Here is a 17,193-nt window from a genome sequence, read left to right as displayed (position 1 = left end):
TGAGCTAGGCTTTGAGCTGAGACAAAGGACCCAGAAGTAGGATTTTATTAAAATAACTCTTGAGAACATCTGCCCACTTAACTGAGCCTTGTCTCCATAGGAAAATAAGTTTGTAGGAGGTATCTATTTTATCCTGTTACAAAATACCATAATATACATGAGATGAGAAAGTGTCTTGTCACTTCTATTTTTAAAATAAAAATTCTTTAGAAAGCCTCATGCCTTTCTGACTTGGGAAAATACAAAACATCCCTATCTTCAAGCTGCCAACCTGTAATGAATTTCTAGTTTTATGCAGAAAGGAAGGGAAAAAAAATAGTGAAGCTCTGGTTTTATGGTAGTGACTTGTGTTTTCTGTAATGTTGTTTTCTAGGTGAAAATGTAATGGGACCAATTAGCTATCTTGTTCCTGGTGCATTTTCTGTTCTCTCTGTTGTATAAAATAGATGGAGATTTTTTTTTCTATCCCTTGTCCCAATTAAGTATTACTCCATGAAATAAAACACAAAGTGTATTCATATAGCTATTTCTATAAACCCACTTTTGAGTAAGACTAACAAATAAACAGGCTCACTTCTTGGGAGCTGGTCTTTCATTTTTTGATTCAGTTTAGTTGCATTTACAGGGTTAAGGCTTTTCTAAAGAAAAGTGTATTTTTACACTGAAACTACAGACAGAAAGATGAAGAACACATCTTCCTAGAATATATATACTGTCTTAAAAATGGAAACAATCACAAAAAAAATATGCTCTGAGATTTTAATATACTTTAGCTGTTTTGCTCTTAACGTTATTTCAAGATGCTCTTTGCAAATTAACAAATGGCTTAAAGTTAATAAACCTTTCTTTAATGTTAACTTTAAATATAGGCAGGGGAAAAGACCTGCTAATTTATATTTTGTGATTTCAGGAAAAGAAGCCATTCCATCCTGACCCAGGTAACATGGAAAAAAGCAGTCCCGAGAACATGATTTTTTACTAAAGGATTCTTACTTGTTCACACCCTTCACACATAACAAGGTATTGTTATTTCCACAAAGAATACAGACTACTGAGTGAGCCTGTGGATAGATACGTACAGAATGATCTTCTGTGATCTAGGTTTGTCTTCTCCGCAAAGTGTGAGCTCACAGAAATACAACCCTGCCAGGCCCTGACCTACCTGAAAGGCAGAGTTTCTTGACCTTAGCACATTAGAGGCTTGCTAATTCCTGATGGTAGGGGTATACACTGCACACTCTAACACAGTGACCAGCATCCCAGGCCTCTAGCCACCAGATGCCAGTAGCACCCCCTCCCCCAGTATAACAACGGGAAATGGCTCCAGACATCATCAAATGTCCCTCAGAGTGGCCCAAATCACCCCTGGGTAAGAAACATTGATCTATGGTCATGGAGATATACTCAGCCCAAAATGAGAGGCTGAGCTAGTTCAGCAGACCTCGTAATCCTTACTACAGAGTAAACACAATGCCAGCTCTATTCCTTATATGCCCTCCTGGAGCCTGCACTGTGGGCAATCCTACAAGTCAAAAATTTGCATATTCTCTCTCTGAATCTCGTTTTCTCTGGCTCAGTCTCACTACTCTCGCTCCCACACACAAATCCTGGCTACTCCAGGGCTCACCCAGAAGCCTATGCTGACAACCTACCTGACCTGTCAAATTCAGAGATCACATTTTTCCTTTTCAGCAATTGTAGGGTATTTGATAAGACCTTTGCTCACTTAATACCCTTTCTTACTGGCATATTCTCTTTCATCCACTCTCCCAGAATGCAGGAATTACATCCTCAAGTTTGAGCTGATGGAAAATTTCTAACAGTGAAGGCTCTGGAGGAGTCTCCAGCCTCATCTTCGACCACTTCAGATCCCGACCGAGACATTTCTAATTCCCACAGTTGCCCCCACTCATTCTCACACGCTTTACCCGACTCTACCACTTGGTTCCCTCCTGCCTGGTAAAACCAGACCCAATGGTTCTCATAGGATATCATCCCTGACCCCTTCTCTGCTCTCTCTTCCTGTACCTTCATTTCCTAGAGTTCTTTTTTGGAAAGTAGGACCTGAGGCTTATTAGCATCCTATTCCCAGCATCTACGACATTCCAGGCACAATGCACTGAATTAAAACTCAATGAACCAACATATGCAAAGGGTGCCTGTCCTTTCATCTCCCCCAGTGCTTTGGTAAAGTACATCTTTCTGTCATTCACCAGACCGCCACAGGGAAAAGCTCAAAAAACCGCTTGTTCTTTTAAGTGGCACAGAGAACATACCCAATTATACAACTTTGTAAAGCTGCATCTTGAAGACAGACTCCCTACCTCATCACACGGCCTGTGAAACCACGTAAGTTGTCTGCAGTACACACAGGAACCCTCAACCCTAACCAAGTGGCTTCCAACATCTCAGAAAACAAATTCAACCATCATCAAAAGAAAACAAATGGTTTCAAAAAGCAGCTGCCTCCCATTCCTCAGCCTTTATCAGCCTTTTTTAAACCCAATAGTTAGAAAGCAGTCACTCTAAGAAAATAAATGAAGCCTTGTCGTACTACACATTTATCTCCTTTTATCATAAACCATTCAGCATTATCTCTGAAGAGTGGTATTTTGATAAATGTGTAGAATACAGTTCATGTCATTAAACAGCCTTGTATCTATACCAGTCAAAGATTCGAAAGGGAGCATGGTTACCAGCTACACAGTTGTCTGTTTTAGGACCCTAGTAACCATGGCTTTAATCAAGTAATTCCCCGCCCCTCCTCCCAAATCTGAAATGTAGTATTGAAATGTGGCTGTACTCCACAAGAGGATTTTATAAGTTAATTATAATGAAAAACAAAACAAAAAAACAGCTGATTTTTCTCCCTTTTTAACTAATAAAAACTATGATTTTTATAGAAAAGCAATGAAAACACTAGATAAGCATCTCTGCTGTGGATTAGCAGAAATGCATTAAGTATATGCCACTTTCTGTGCTATCATTAATTAGTGCCCTGCTCCAATGTCTTCTTGCCTTTGTTTTAATTTAAATGTAAATTTAAGTGAATTTTATATTTTAGATCCTCTCCACATTCTTATTGACAAATAAGATAACAGGAACATAGCAGGAGAGACTAGGTCTTTCCATAAGCCAACTAGCAGCATGATACTGCATAATTATTGTGGGATAAAGATTATTATGGGATAATGCTAAAAAGCCCTAATGGAAACATTCAGATAAGGAATAGAAGATCAGGGGGATAGGAAAGCACACATCATAACTAGAGTCTAAACTACAACTTCCTAGACCTCCTCTGTGACTTCGGCCCAATAAACATTTATTGGACACCTACTGTTTGCCAGGCTAAGTGCAGGGAATACAATTATTAAGATACAATCACAATCCTATCCTTCAGAGTTTGGGTATTCTCTGGCTGCAAATGCAGTACTCATAAGTTACATATGTATAGGAAGCTGATCCTGCACTGTCCAACAGGGAAGCTTAGTCACAGGTTCCCACTTAAATCTAAATGCATGCCAGTCACACCTCCAATGCTCAATAGCCATGTGTTTAGTGGTTACCAATCATACTGGACATGTGTGCATCAACACAGAGCTAAGAGATATACAGAAGGAATATGTACATCATCACAGAACCTTCCACTACACAGACTCGGCTCAGACACCAAATTATTGACCTCTATCACTTACTGATCCTGTAACACTGAGGAAATCATTTAGTTAGCCTATGAGTCTGTCTTGTCTCAGACATAACTGCAATGTCCTTCAGTAAAGGAATGGCTAAACAAATTATAGCCTATCCATACAGTGGAATAGTATGGAGCAATTAAAAATAAAAAATAGGTCACTATGTACTAGCACACGAAGATCTCCTCAACTTAATATTGATAGGTTGGATTAAGAAATATTCAATGTGATACAATTTGGGTAAAACACATTCATACTGAAATGTGCCATATTTTCTGGAGACCTATCTTAAATACACAAATATATGGAAAAAAAAGTATTGACATTTTTGTAGTTATTCTGCAGTGGTGCACAAAGGGGATTTGGCCCATATAATAAATGTATACAAAAATTAAAAACAAGCTACAGGAGAGTAAGGTATTAATATCTTCTTTACTAAATATAACTGTCATGCCATCTCTATGCTTTCCAGATACCGAAAGAAGTGCTCGGAGATGAATGTGTAAGACTTTTTAGATCTAAAGATTTGATGCTGGATACAGTATGTCATAATTCATAAGTTCTTGAAGAAGTTTAAAATCTATAGAGCAAGGAAACACAGTTGTTACCACTAATTTGAAAAACAATCTGTGATTACTGAATACAAATCGGTTCTCTACCATGCTCAAAGTCATTCATGCACCAGCCAATGCGAGGGAGGAAGGGAAGGTGGGGCATTAAGAGAAATGAGAGATCCAGTTCCCATCCTCAAGCAACCTGCAGACTAATGGGAAGGCACACACTCAAAAAGATCTTTTTAATTTTTTTTATTTTTTATTTTTTTTTTTATTTATGATAGTCACAGAGAGAGAGAGAGAGAGAGGCAGAGACACAGGCAGAGGGAGAAGCAGGCTCCATGCACCGGGAGCCCGACGTGGGATTCGATCCCGGGTCTCCAGGATCGCGCCCTGGGCCAAAGGCAGGCGCCAAACCGCTGCGCCACCCAGGGATCCCTCAAAAAGATCTTAAAACAGAATGGGATACATGCCATGACCTGGAAATACAGGGAGATACAAGAGCATACAGCAGCTATGGAAGGAAAGTTGCAATCAAGTAGACAAAATGTGTGTTGTGGGGAAGAAGGCAATGATTCAGGCAAAGGACATAGGAGAAGTGCAGACATAAAAGGGAACATAAAGGAACCCACTTGGACGTCGGGAGTGTAGCTGAAAGAGGAGGGAGACAGAGTCAGACTATGCAAAGCTTAATTAAGCCATGGTAAAGAATTTGGATTTTATTTTAAAGACAGTGGGAAGTCACTGAAGTGTGGTTTTAAATACAAGAGTGTCATGATGAGTTCTGCTTTTGTAGAAGGCTGCAGGGTAGAAAATGAGAGACAGGAGTAGTAAGGTTGGCAAAATGTAATGTGAGCCCCTAGACAGCAGGTGGCCGTGGCACAGAGAATCTTGAGACAGACCAAGGAGGCAAAATAGGTACAGTTTGGATTCAGTTGATGGAGAAAATAAACATGCTGAACTGTCTCAGTGGGAAAGATAGGAACTTAGCAAATTTCTTTTAAATATCTTTTTTTTTCAAATATTAAAGATGTTCATCTTCTTTTATAGATCCACAATCCTTTATCTGTTATACCCAAATCCCAAATGCTCAGAAAATGGACCGGAGTTCTATACGATGGGTGCAAAACCTGATTTGAATTAACATGAGCTTCTTCACCTTGCCCTATCTCGTTCTGCAAGGATATTCTACATATTTCACTATAGGAATACTAGCATCTGTGACAATAGCATACAACTGGAAAACGTTAGGTTTGTTAGGGAATAGATGCTGTACATACTAGGCTACCTTTAAAAAATCTGAATTCGGCAATGCATTCATCCCCCAGGGTTTCTGTGAGGAACTGTAAATGGTAAGTTGGCCATATTCACTTTCCACCTTTAACTAGTGACCATCAGACCATAAATTTGTGCCTGTGTTTGATTGGGGAGGCGGGATATGGGTCAGTCGATTATTATTCTTGATTGTGCAATTCTGGAGTTAAAAATGTATATGTGTATTTTAACGGCTGACCTTGAGACATGCATCAAATAAGACTGGGAGCATTCATTTTCAGGAGTTTTCATGCCACTGTAGAGAAACTGCTACAGGGCTTAACCTCATGTACCCGTTCCCCTGGGGATTGATAACTTATTTCTAACAAGGTGTGTGCTAGAAGAAGCCAAGGGCATCAAAAGGAATCCATCTCAGGCCTCTACCTACAACCCATCAACATTCATTCATTTAAAAAAAAAAATCCTTTGGCACAGTACTCAGCTTGGGGTTTTGGAGACCACAAATAAATGACATGTGATCCCCAAACTATTCTCAGGGAAATTGCTCCAAAGAAGATGTTTTATAAATGCCTGCTAAAATAGCAAATTAGATATAAAGAGAATATTAATCTGTAACCTTAAAAAAGGTGAGAAAAATAAGCAGCTAATCGCTTTTGAGCTGAGAGCTTGAAATCAGGGAGGAAAAGTGTATCTAGGGAAGCAACTGCTTTGATGGATAAGTTTTGGAGAGACAGCCGGGGAAGAAAAAAAAGAATCAAAGCATGTCTTCCTGATTGTCTAGTAATAGAACTCCCCATTGGGACCCCTTGAGAAATATCATTAATAACTTACCTTATTCACCAAGCAGTGCGCGGAGTTACAATGATGTTCGCTTTTGGAACAACACTAACCCAGAAGCAGCCTAGTTTTCTCTGAGTTGCAAAGACAGTAAAGCAAGGAGGTTCTTGGTAGTTTGAGGTACTTTTGCAATATTAAAGAGACTGACCAGAAAAGTCTTACCTTCAACACAAGAAGGCTGAGCCCGAGTTGTGCCAGCAACCTGTCCTGGGAAGCAGGAGCACTTGACTGTTTGTGACCGCTCTTCTATGCGGTTCTTGTTACAGCACCTGTGCACAGCGACCACCTCACAGGTCCCTTGCTTGATTTGATGGTGACCTGGGATAAAGGGGGAAAGAAACAGACCCAGTATTGTTAGGAAAAAATGAAGCTACCAAGTATGTGAACAATGCCATGACTACATCTTCCAGCTTCTTGTACCATGCCTAGGAATCTCTGTAACTTTTTGTTTAAATGTAATTTCATACACACACACACACACACACACACATATGTATGTATGTATATAAAGATGTTAAGAATAGTGCAAAACATTCCTGTGATCCTGTGTTAGACAGAAATTCGGCCTGCAGGACGTTTAACCCCTGGCATCACACCCACAGCTACGTTATGTGACTTATATGGCAAAAGAGATTTTGTGGATATAATTTAAATCACTAACTGGTTAATTTTAAGAAAAGGAAATTATCCTGGATTGTCCAGATCGAGCTAATGTGCTCACATGAGCTCTTAAAAGCAGAGAAATGGAGCAGAAGGGAAAGTCAGATTGAAAACATGGGGGGGGGGGGACGGGGGACAGGCACCTGGGTGACTCAGTGGTTGAGCATCTGCCTTTGGCTCCGGTAGTGATCCCAGAGTCGCGGGACTGAGTCCTACATCAAGGAGCCTGCTTCTCTCTCTGCCTGTGTCCCTGCCTCTCTCTGTGTCTCTCATGAATAAATAAGTAAAATCTTAAAAGAAAACAAAACATGAGAGGGACTTGAAACACCCTATTGGCTTAAAGATAGAGGAGTCAGAAGGCAAGGAAATGGGGACTTCAGTCCTACAACCACAAGAAACCAAGTTCAGCCAACAAAATGAATATAGGTTGAAGCAGATTCTTTCCCAGGCCCTCCGTAAAAGAATACAGGCCTGCTGACACCTTGATTTTAACCCAGAGGTCAGATGCTGAGCAGGAAATCCAGTCCAACTGTGCCAGACTTCTGACCTACAGAAACAAGCCACTATATTTGCAGTGATTTGTCACAGCAGCAATAACATCTTTTACCCAGATTCACTATTGTTAACATGTGACCCTATTTGTCTTGTCATTCACTCTCTTTCATGTATCTTTCTGAGCCATTCGAGAGTAACTTGCAGACATGATATCCCTTGACCCTTTGGTAACACTTCAGTGGGTATTTCCTAAGATGAAAAGCATTCTCCTACATAATTATCAAAATCAGGACATTTAACACTGATACAATGCTATTATATAAGGCTATTACATAATCTGCAGGTTTGCCAGTTGTCCTAATAATGTCCTTTATAGACATTATTCCCCTTTTTTTCAAGATTCAACTCAAGGACCCACATTGTATTTCATTGTCACATTTCTTTAGCCTTCTTTAATCAGAAAGCATTTTTCAGCCTTTATCCTTCTTGACATTTTTAAAAAATGCATGCCAGTTATTTTGTAGAATGTCTGTTAGTGGGTCCAACGGCCCTGGTCAAGTCTTCAGAGACTCCAACCCCAGCCAACTGCAGAACTGCAATCTGACAACCCTGAAGCAGGACCACCCAGCAAAGAAATTCCCAAATTTCTGATGCTGACAGACTGTGTGAAGTAATATATGTTGATGGTTTTAAGCTTCTAATAAGGTTTGGGCCAATTTGTTACACAGCAATAGAAAACTAATAAACCAAATCCGGCTCTATCAGGATTGAAGAGACTTACCTCTGCTCTGATAAAAATTATGTAAACAAGATTGTGCAGGCAATGTTTAGAAATTATTAATAAAATACAATGTGGGGCACCTGTGTGGCTCGGTCAGTTAAACATCTGCCTTTGGCTCAGGTCAGGATCTCAAGGTCCCATAAAGTATTAGGATCCTGCTAGTAGGGAATCTGCTTCTCCCTCTCACTCTCCCTCTGAGCTCGCTCTCTCTCTCAAATCTTAATAAAATAAAATCTTAAATAAAATTCTCTCTCTTATCTTAATAAATCTTAAATAAATAAAAATAAAACACAACCTTTTGAAGCACCCATGAGCACCCTCAATTTTCACATACACTATTTACAAATAAATATCTCATCTACTCATTACAACAGGTTTCCCCAAAGATTCCCAGGGGCTAATACTTTGCTTGGTTTCTGTTGTTTGTTGCATCTACTTCAAATCACAAAACCAGTTTAAAAAATCTGAATTATGGAATATTTTCATCGATAAATCGAGCCCTCCCACAAAACCACCTCTGTATTCTGAAAATTTTCTAGCCCTTTCTTTGCATACTGCATTAAAATGTGGGTGGGAGCAAGATTCAATTACTGGCAAGAACAAACAGTAAGGTAAAGTTTCATTTGTGAAAACACATAAAAGCATGGAACCAGTACCCAGAGAATCAAACCACCGTCATGAGAGAAAGTTTTCAATCTCCTACAGAAGAAAGCATAAAGTGATTAAAACTATAACCCTAAATAAATGTACACAACCAGAGTGCTGATTTCCCATAGGTAGTTGCATACAGTTGTAAAAAATAAATAAAAATGAATTGTAATTACAATGTTGGGAAAGTAATAAAGGCATTTGGTGCTGAATAAGGAGAACAATGAGGACTGGGAAGAGTTCAGCAGGAGACCATGTCTCTGGTTTACAGTTGTAGGTGAGCACCTTCAGGTCAAACGTCCCCTGAATGACTAGCCATGGAGGGGAGGGCCACAGTGAATTCATCCTCAGTCCTCCAACAGCACCTTCCCCTCCCTGTTGGCCACTGTCACAGTTTGCCCAGTGGCCACAATGAAGGACCACAGGCTGGGAAGCTTAAACAGCAGATCAAGGTGCCAGCCAATTAAGTTCCTGGTGAGAGCTCTCTTCTTGGCCTACAACAAACTGTCTTCTCTGTCATGACGTGGCAGAACAGAGTGCTCTGCTGTCTCCTCCTTTCTTCTTTTCTCCAGAAAATTACTAGCTCTCCCAGATCAGGGTGCCACCCTTATGACCTCATTTCACCTTGACTTCCTCCTCACAGACTCAGTATCCAAATAGAGTCATATAGTCATACTTATGAATTGGGTGGGTGGGGGGACACACAAATATTCAGTTGGTATATCAGCCATGTACATTAATTAGGTTTTAAATGACCCTGGGGGGGTCATGAAGGTGGCACTACACTTCATTAAGAAAATAAAAGAAATCCATTTTAGTAACTTAGAATAGTTGAGAAATGGTTGCGACATTCACCAATATTGTAGTTGGCTTAGAATTTTGCTGCTATTTAGATAACCATCCACAAATGCAAACAGATTTTCTTCCTCCTCAAATTTGTCTCTGAGTAATCAACCTGCGATGGTCTAGGATTTTATTCACTTATATAACACTGACTATAGGACCTCATTGATTTTTAAGATACATGCTTTTCTCATCTTTAAACATTCCAGGTCTCACAACTGATAGCATCTTATCATTGTAATTGGCAATGCTTTTCTTTCTGAGAAATACACAAAATAGCAGTGTATCTCATAGTTGATGGCATCTTAGATTTGATAAAACAGGGTAGGTTGCAGGCACTGTTTTAAATCCTCTACAAATACTCTCCTATGTGATCTTTAAAAATGCTACAATGTAGGTACCATTTTTATTCCTTTTGTACATTTAACAAGATGTACACACACTAATTTGCCCAAGGTCACACAACTAGAAACTAGAGAGGACAGATGCAAACCCAGGCAGTGTCTATATGGTCATAGAATGCAGGAGAAAGGCAGTAGCCAATATCTCACTCAGTGAAGCCAAATGGCATTCCCTTCCCCCCTCAGCAAATCACAAGACATGGCTAAGCTTCCCACAGAAAAACAACTTTCCTACATGATGACAGTGTGCAGGGGACTCCGTACAGACACTATTTCTAGTCATTTGTGGACTGTTGAGACTGGACTGTGGTCTTTGAATAACAATGTGCCTCATTTCTTTGTAATCTGTAGTTCCTGACCCAGGAGGTAAGTATTCAGAAACAAGTACTTCAAATTGCTCAAGGAATGATGGCGGAAGACAGGAATTGTGGGCTACTATACACAGAAATCGCAAAATATATACTTGGCTTGAGCAGTTCATCATGTATTAGGGTTCTCCGAAGAGAAAGAACCAACACAAAGCAGATATATACACATAAGGAGATTATAAGAAACTGGCACATGTGATTACGAAAGCTGAAAATTCCCAAGACTTAGTCAGCAAGATGGAGACTCAGGGGAGCCAAGAGTTCAGTTCCCGTCTGGTCCAAAGGCTTGAGACCCATGAGAGCGAATGTTGTCATTCTAGTTCAAAGACTGGCAGGCGCAAGACTCAGCAAGAGTTGACATTTCAGTTTGCAAAGGCAGGAAAAGACTAATGTCCCAATACAAAATCAGGATAAATACTCTCTTATTCAAGGCAAGGTCAGTCTTTTTGTTCTACTGAGGCCTTCAGCTATTTGGATGAGGCCTACTCACAGTAAGGAGGGCAATTTTCCCTACTGAATCTAATTTTTTTTTAACATAATCTACTCAATCTATTAATTCAAACGCTGAACTCATCCAAAACAACCTTAAAAAACCACACAATAATGTTTAATCAAATTGGGCGCCCCAAGACCCAGGCAAGTTGTTATATAAAATTAACCACTATAAACATCACAGAACTATATAGTTACCTGATAGGTGGGGTAAAAAACGAAATCTTTTAAAAGAGACAAGAAATTAAAGGTTTTCATGGTAAACTTAGTTCTCTGGAAAGGTACAGGAGGGATCCTTGTTTAATAAGATTAATAAAGTGGCCACCAAAGAGTGGCCACTGCAAGTAAATTCAATTAAAACAAAGATACATCTCTTATTTCAATGTTCCCAGCAGGAAACATTTTGGTTGGGCATCCATCTTGAAAACTAAAGCTAAATACACAGAAGTGTTGAGAGTGAGAGATTGTAGCTCAAACTTCTCATATGGGATTTACCTTACAGTTTCAAAGTGTGAATTGAGATAGATAAGACTAAGTTATCCCAAAGTAAAGCTGCTCTCTGAAGCAAAACTGGTCAAACAGAAAACAAAACACTATTCTCTTTATGCCATCTGCTTATCTCTGTCAGCTGCTAGGCCATTTCCCTTCTAGTTTTGTCTGGGTAGGTAGAAGGGAGGATATTTACTTCTATTTATTTAACCAATAATTTGATACAGTGTACTATGTACAAGACACAGTTATCAGTGCTCTTGGAGACATGTAGGTAGGGAAACTTAAAATTGTTCCTTGATTCCCTTCTACACTTTTGACCATGCAATCAGGTTGCATTTTTTTTTTCAAAAAATGGTGACTTAAAATATTGGCAAGACTATAAAATATGGTAAGATACCTAGCTCCTCACTCACCTGAAGTTAATGTGGACATCATTAAACGCATGATGGTAATTTGCAAAACAATAATTTATTACTTTGGGATGGCTATAAAAGATGAATTAACTTTATCTAGAGAGTAAATTGTTTAAACACTATCCTTTTTTTTTTTTCAGATTAAATATATTTTTAAGAAAAGTTGCAAACAACAAAGGAAGTGCCCATTTGTCCCAGTGCAGGTCAGGGCCATTCCATTGTTAAAGAGATAAAATACAAAACCTCATTTGCAATAGGAGTTCTTCCATCAAAACTACTTGAAAGCTGATAGAGAGTCGGGGAGCATTCAGATTAGGGTGACTTCATGCTATTATTTCCCTTGGATCCTTTCCCTTTTGTTCAAATCCCTTTTTCCCTTCCTCCTCCTGTTCAGCTCAAGAATATACACCCTTAAAAGGAAGCCTCACACTCCAGTGATCTTCTTAGAAGGCATTTATTTTATTTGAGTGTGGTTTTTCTCTATGGCATTCTCAGCCTTTCTCTCTCTGACAGCACAACAGAGGCAAGAGAAAGCTGAAAATAATTCCCAAAATGAAAGCAGACAATTGGTAGTGCCTAGTCATTGCTTTTGGAAAACAGGCCTATTCCTGGTTATGGTTTTCTTATAATGCTCAACTTTCTCCCCCTATACCTGCCCCAAGTTGGCTTTCAGTCAAAAAGGGATAGGTCACAGTATAGATGTAAAACTACGGTAGCCATGGGACCCTCCAGCTGGACAATTCTGGTAACTAACTTACTTGTGGAGACAAATATCTCCTGGGCTCATACAATGTGCCAGGCCCTCTGCTGGAGTTGAGGACAGAGCAGTAAAGAAGACAGATGGTTGGGGATCCCTGGGTGGCGCAGCGGTTTAGCGCCTGCCTTGGCCCAGGGCGCAATCCTGGAGACCTGGGATCGAATCCCACGTCGGGCTCCCGGTGCATGGAGCCTGCTTCTCCCTCTGCCTATGTCTCTGCCTCTCTCTCTCTCACTGTGTGCCTATCATAAAAAAAAAAAAAAAGAAGAGAGATGGCTAAATAAATAAATAAGAAGAGAGATGGCCTTTGGTATCAAGAGGTAGAGACACCAAACAAAGTATCTCACAATATTCCCAAAGAGGAAATGGCCTTCCTTACCCTCTGCTAACAAAAGAGGGAGCAATGGCCTTGGAGTCAGAACTGCTGAGCTAGCATGCCTACTTACAGACTTGGGTAATTCCACTGAGCCTCTCACTCTTTCTCATATATAAGTAGTTTATTATCTACCTCACATGATGGTTATGAATTTTAAAGTGCTTAATGAACACAGTGAATGACTTGAAAAACCAAAGATGTTGAATAAATGACAGTTTTTTGTTGACATATTTATTCAATAAGTATTTGTTGAGTATTTACTCTATACTGGCACATGGAAACAATGCTGAACAAAATAGGCCCCCAAAAATTCTCTTCCTCGGGGATTTTTCATATTTTAGTGAAGAAAGAAACACAAGCAGGAAAGATACAATTTAAAATAGGGAGGGCCTAAGAAACTACTAACATTTGAGTGAGAAATTAAAGCAGTAAGAAAATAAGTCCTGCAGGTATCAGAGGGAAAGAGGCACTTATAGCTGGAGCTATGTGAGAGAAGGAAAAAATGAATAGATGATGCCAGAAAGATAATGGAGGGTAAATGGGCAGATTACAGAGGGCCTCATGGGTCACTGTTGGGGCTTGGGCTTTTACTCACAAGGGTATGGGAAGCCCTTAGAAATGATGAACTTAGAATGACCTCATCTGGCCTACATTTTTAAAAGACCTACTATGATCAGAACAGACCGAAGAAGAGCAAGGATGAAAGCAGGGACATAGCATCTGCCACAACATTCCAAATGTTGGGTTCTGGATTTACTTAGAAGGTAGAAGTGGCAGGTTTTGGTGATGGGTTAAATTTAAGATGTGAGAAGAGAGGAGGCAATATTGACCCTAAACTTATTGACTTGAACACTGAAAAAGGTGGGGTTGTCCTTAAATAAATGAGAGGAAAACTAGGAGCTAGGTTGTTAAATTTTAGATGCCAATTAAATTTTAACTGGGAAAGGTCAAATAGGCAGTTAGACATTTGAGTCTGGAGTTCAGTTTGTTTTTTTTTTTTTTTCAACTCAACTGCAAGTTTATTAGAAAGGCCATGGACAGATGAACCCTGAGTAACCAGCTGAGGAAGAAATGAAAAAGAGCCCCTGCCCCTCTTGGCCCGCCCCACAGGCCTCCTGTGAACTCTGTCCTGTAGCAGACTCCAACACAAGTCAGCCAAAAGTGCTTTCTGGATCTTCCTCCTGGGGCTGCCCAATCTCATTGCAGGGAACCCACAGCGGAGCCGGTTTAGATGCTGGTGCCTGAGCTGGAGGCTCTGGGGTCTTGGTCCTCTCTTCTGTCAGGAAGAGGTTTAGACACCCCCACCCCACCCCCAGCAGAACAGAACGGAAAAGGAGCTGACTGTGGATAGAGCAAGTTCTGCTAAACAGTCAAGGGCTCTGGAAGGTGGTGCTGGACTGCCTTGGAGGTATGTGCAGATGGCTACAGATGGCCGGTCGTGGGGTTCCCCAGGGTCGGATGCCAAAGCTCTATGGATTCTCAGCCACAGAGAGCCCTGGTGTGACTCAGTGCCCCTCCTGGGGCTGCACTGGCTCTTTCTGCTCCCAGAAAGGCAAATGGATCTTATAAAACTCCATGGCAGTTGACGCCAGTTTTTTCTTAAAAAAAGATGAGAGTTTGTAGTCTGGCTTTAAGGTGGACAGTTACTCACCACTGTAATATGGAATAGTATTTCAAGTCATGACACTGGATAAAATCCCCAAAAGAATAATAGTAGCCAGACTATTAAAAAAAAAAAGGGATCACTTACATGTTGAGTATGTAAGAAGAGATAAGGTAGCCAGTGGCCTAAAAAGAACCAAAAATGAATGTGAGGGGGCAAAGGTCTGGGTTCAAGATGGTGCCATAGCAAGATCTGGAACCACATCCTCACAGACACAATAAATCTATATCTACATATGGAATAATTCCCTCTAAAAGGGACCTAAAAAGTTAATGAAGAGAGCCTCCACAACAAAGGATAAAAGGACAGCAATGAGATAGGAAGAGGCAGAGACATGGACTCACCAGGAAAAAAAAAAAATCCCAGCCTCAGTGAGTCACAACTGGGAGGGATTACAAAGGTATGAAACTTTTCCTTGAGAAGCACAGGATTCAAGCTCCACATCAGGCATCCCAACTCTTAGATCTTGCATAGGATAGACAAGCCCCCAAAATACCAGGCTCTGAAAATCGATGGGGATTATGTTCAGAAGAGCTATAAACCTGTACAAAATGGAAAAACTGTGTGAAGGGGCTCATGTGCAGAATCACTTGACCTAGAAACCAGCTCAAAAACACCAATATGAAAAGCCCTAGATAAAAGAGATCCATTTACTCATTTTAGAGCATCTGCTGGAGAGGCAGGAGACAGCAAGGACTCTCTACAGAAACTGAGACACTGGTGGGAGCCACTTTTGTGATCTCAGTCTATTTTTTCTAACATTGGCACTGAATGGGTGTCATTTTGGAATTCTCCCTCTAACTTGCTAGTACTAGTGGGTATACCCACTGAAAGCCCCACCCACAAATGCAGAGAAGCAGTTGCTGATGTACCCCAACAATGAGCCAGGGGACAGACCCATCCACCCAACATAAGAGCACCCAAGTATTTACAGCAAATATCAACAGACATAGGGGAAAAAACTGACAATTATAATAATAGTAGTACGGCACTTGAACACTCCACTTACATCAATACATAAATTATCCAGATTAAAAAATCAGTAAGGAAACATTAGCCTTAAATGACACATTAGACCAGGTGGAATAAATAGAACATTCCATCCAAAAGCAGCTGAATACACATTCTATTCAAGTGCAAATGGAACATTCTCCAGGATATATCACGTTAGGCCACAAAACAAGTCTCAATAAATTCAAGAAAACTGCAACAATATCAAGCATCTTATTTGACCATAATGGTATGAACTAGAAATTAATTACAAAAAGATAACTGAACAACCAGTGGGTCTTTGAACAAAAAGAAATAGGAAAAGAAGACCTAGAGACAAATGAAAACAAAAATATGACATACCAAAATCTTTGGGATGCAGCAAAAGTGGTTTCTAAGAAGGAAGTTCATAACAATGCAGGACTACCTCAAGAAATGAGAAAAATCTCAAATTAAAAAATGCAACTTTACATATACCTAAGGGACCTAGACAAAAACAAAACAAACAAACAAACAAAAACAAGCAAAATCCAAAATTAGTGAGGGATGGAAATACTAAAAATCAAAGTTAAAATAAATGAAACCTAGACTAAAAATATAATTTAAAAGATGAGTGAGCCATTGACAAACATGCAGCCAAACTAAAAATAAAAAGGGCCTCAAAATCAGAAATGAAAGAGGCAAAGTTATAACTGAGACCACAGAAATAAAAAGTATCAAGAGAATACTATGAACAACTGCCTTCAAACTGGACAACCAAGAAGAAATGGGTAAGTTTCAAAAAACACAGTCTTCCAAGATTGATTTAGGAAGAAACAGAAAATCTGAAAAGACCAATAGACTAATAAGGAAATTGAAACACTAATCAAATACCTCCTAACAAACAAAAGACCAGGACCAGATGTCTTCACTGGTAAATTCTACCAAACACTCAAAGAAAAATACCTATTCTTCTCAAACTCTTCTAAAAACTGAAAGTGGGTAGAGCTTCTAAAAACATTCTATGAGGTCAGCACAATCCTGATACCAAAACCAAACAAGGATACCAAACACACACAAAAATTACAGGCCAACATTCTTAATGAGTATAGATGCAAGAAACCTCAGCAAAGTACTAGCATACCCAATTCAACAATATATTAAAAGAATCATACACCACAATCAAGTGGGATTTAATCCAGGGATGCAAGGATGGTTCAACATCTGCAAATCAATCTATATATCACATTAATAAAATGAGAGATAAAAACTATATGATCTCAGAAGATACAGAAAAACATTTGATAAAATTCAACATCCATTTATGATAAAGTCTCAACCAAGTGAGTATAGAGGGAACATACATCAACATAATAAAGGTCATTTATAACAGCCCTACAGCTAATGTCATATTCAGTGATGAAAAGACAAAAGCCTTTCATCTAAGATCTAGAAGACAAGGATCACCACTTTTTCC

General features: G+C 39.6%; 1 protein-coding gene across 3 annotated transcripts in view; it reads right to left on the bottom strand.

Moving 5' to 3' along the window:
- Positions 1-17,193, bottom strand: part of TAFA4 (TAFA chemokine like family member 4) — a 164,568-nt gene that overhangs the window by 12,908 nt on the left and 134,467 nt on the right. For all 3 annotated transcript variants that reach the window (XM_055344025.1, XM_055344023.1, XM_055344024.1), the window contains exon 4: positions 6,521-6,676. In XM_055344025.1, coding sequence (XP_055200000.1) covers positions 6,521-6,676 — 156 coding nt within the window. The remainder of the gene's footprint in view (positions 1-6,520; positions 6,677-17,193) is intronic.

This window comes from Nyctereutes procyonoides, unplaced genomic scaffold, assembly GCF_905146905.1.
Source record: "Nyctereutes procyonoides isolate TBG_1078 unplaced genomic scaffold, NYPRO_anot_genome, whole genome shotgun sequence".
NCBI lineage: Eukaryota > Metazoa > Chordata > Mammalia > Carnivora > Canidae > Nyctereutes > Nyctereutes procyonoides.
The sequence above is the reverse complement of the archived record's forward strand: the minus strand, read 5'-3'. Positions and strand labels throughout refer to the sequence as shown.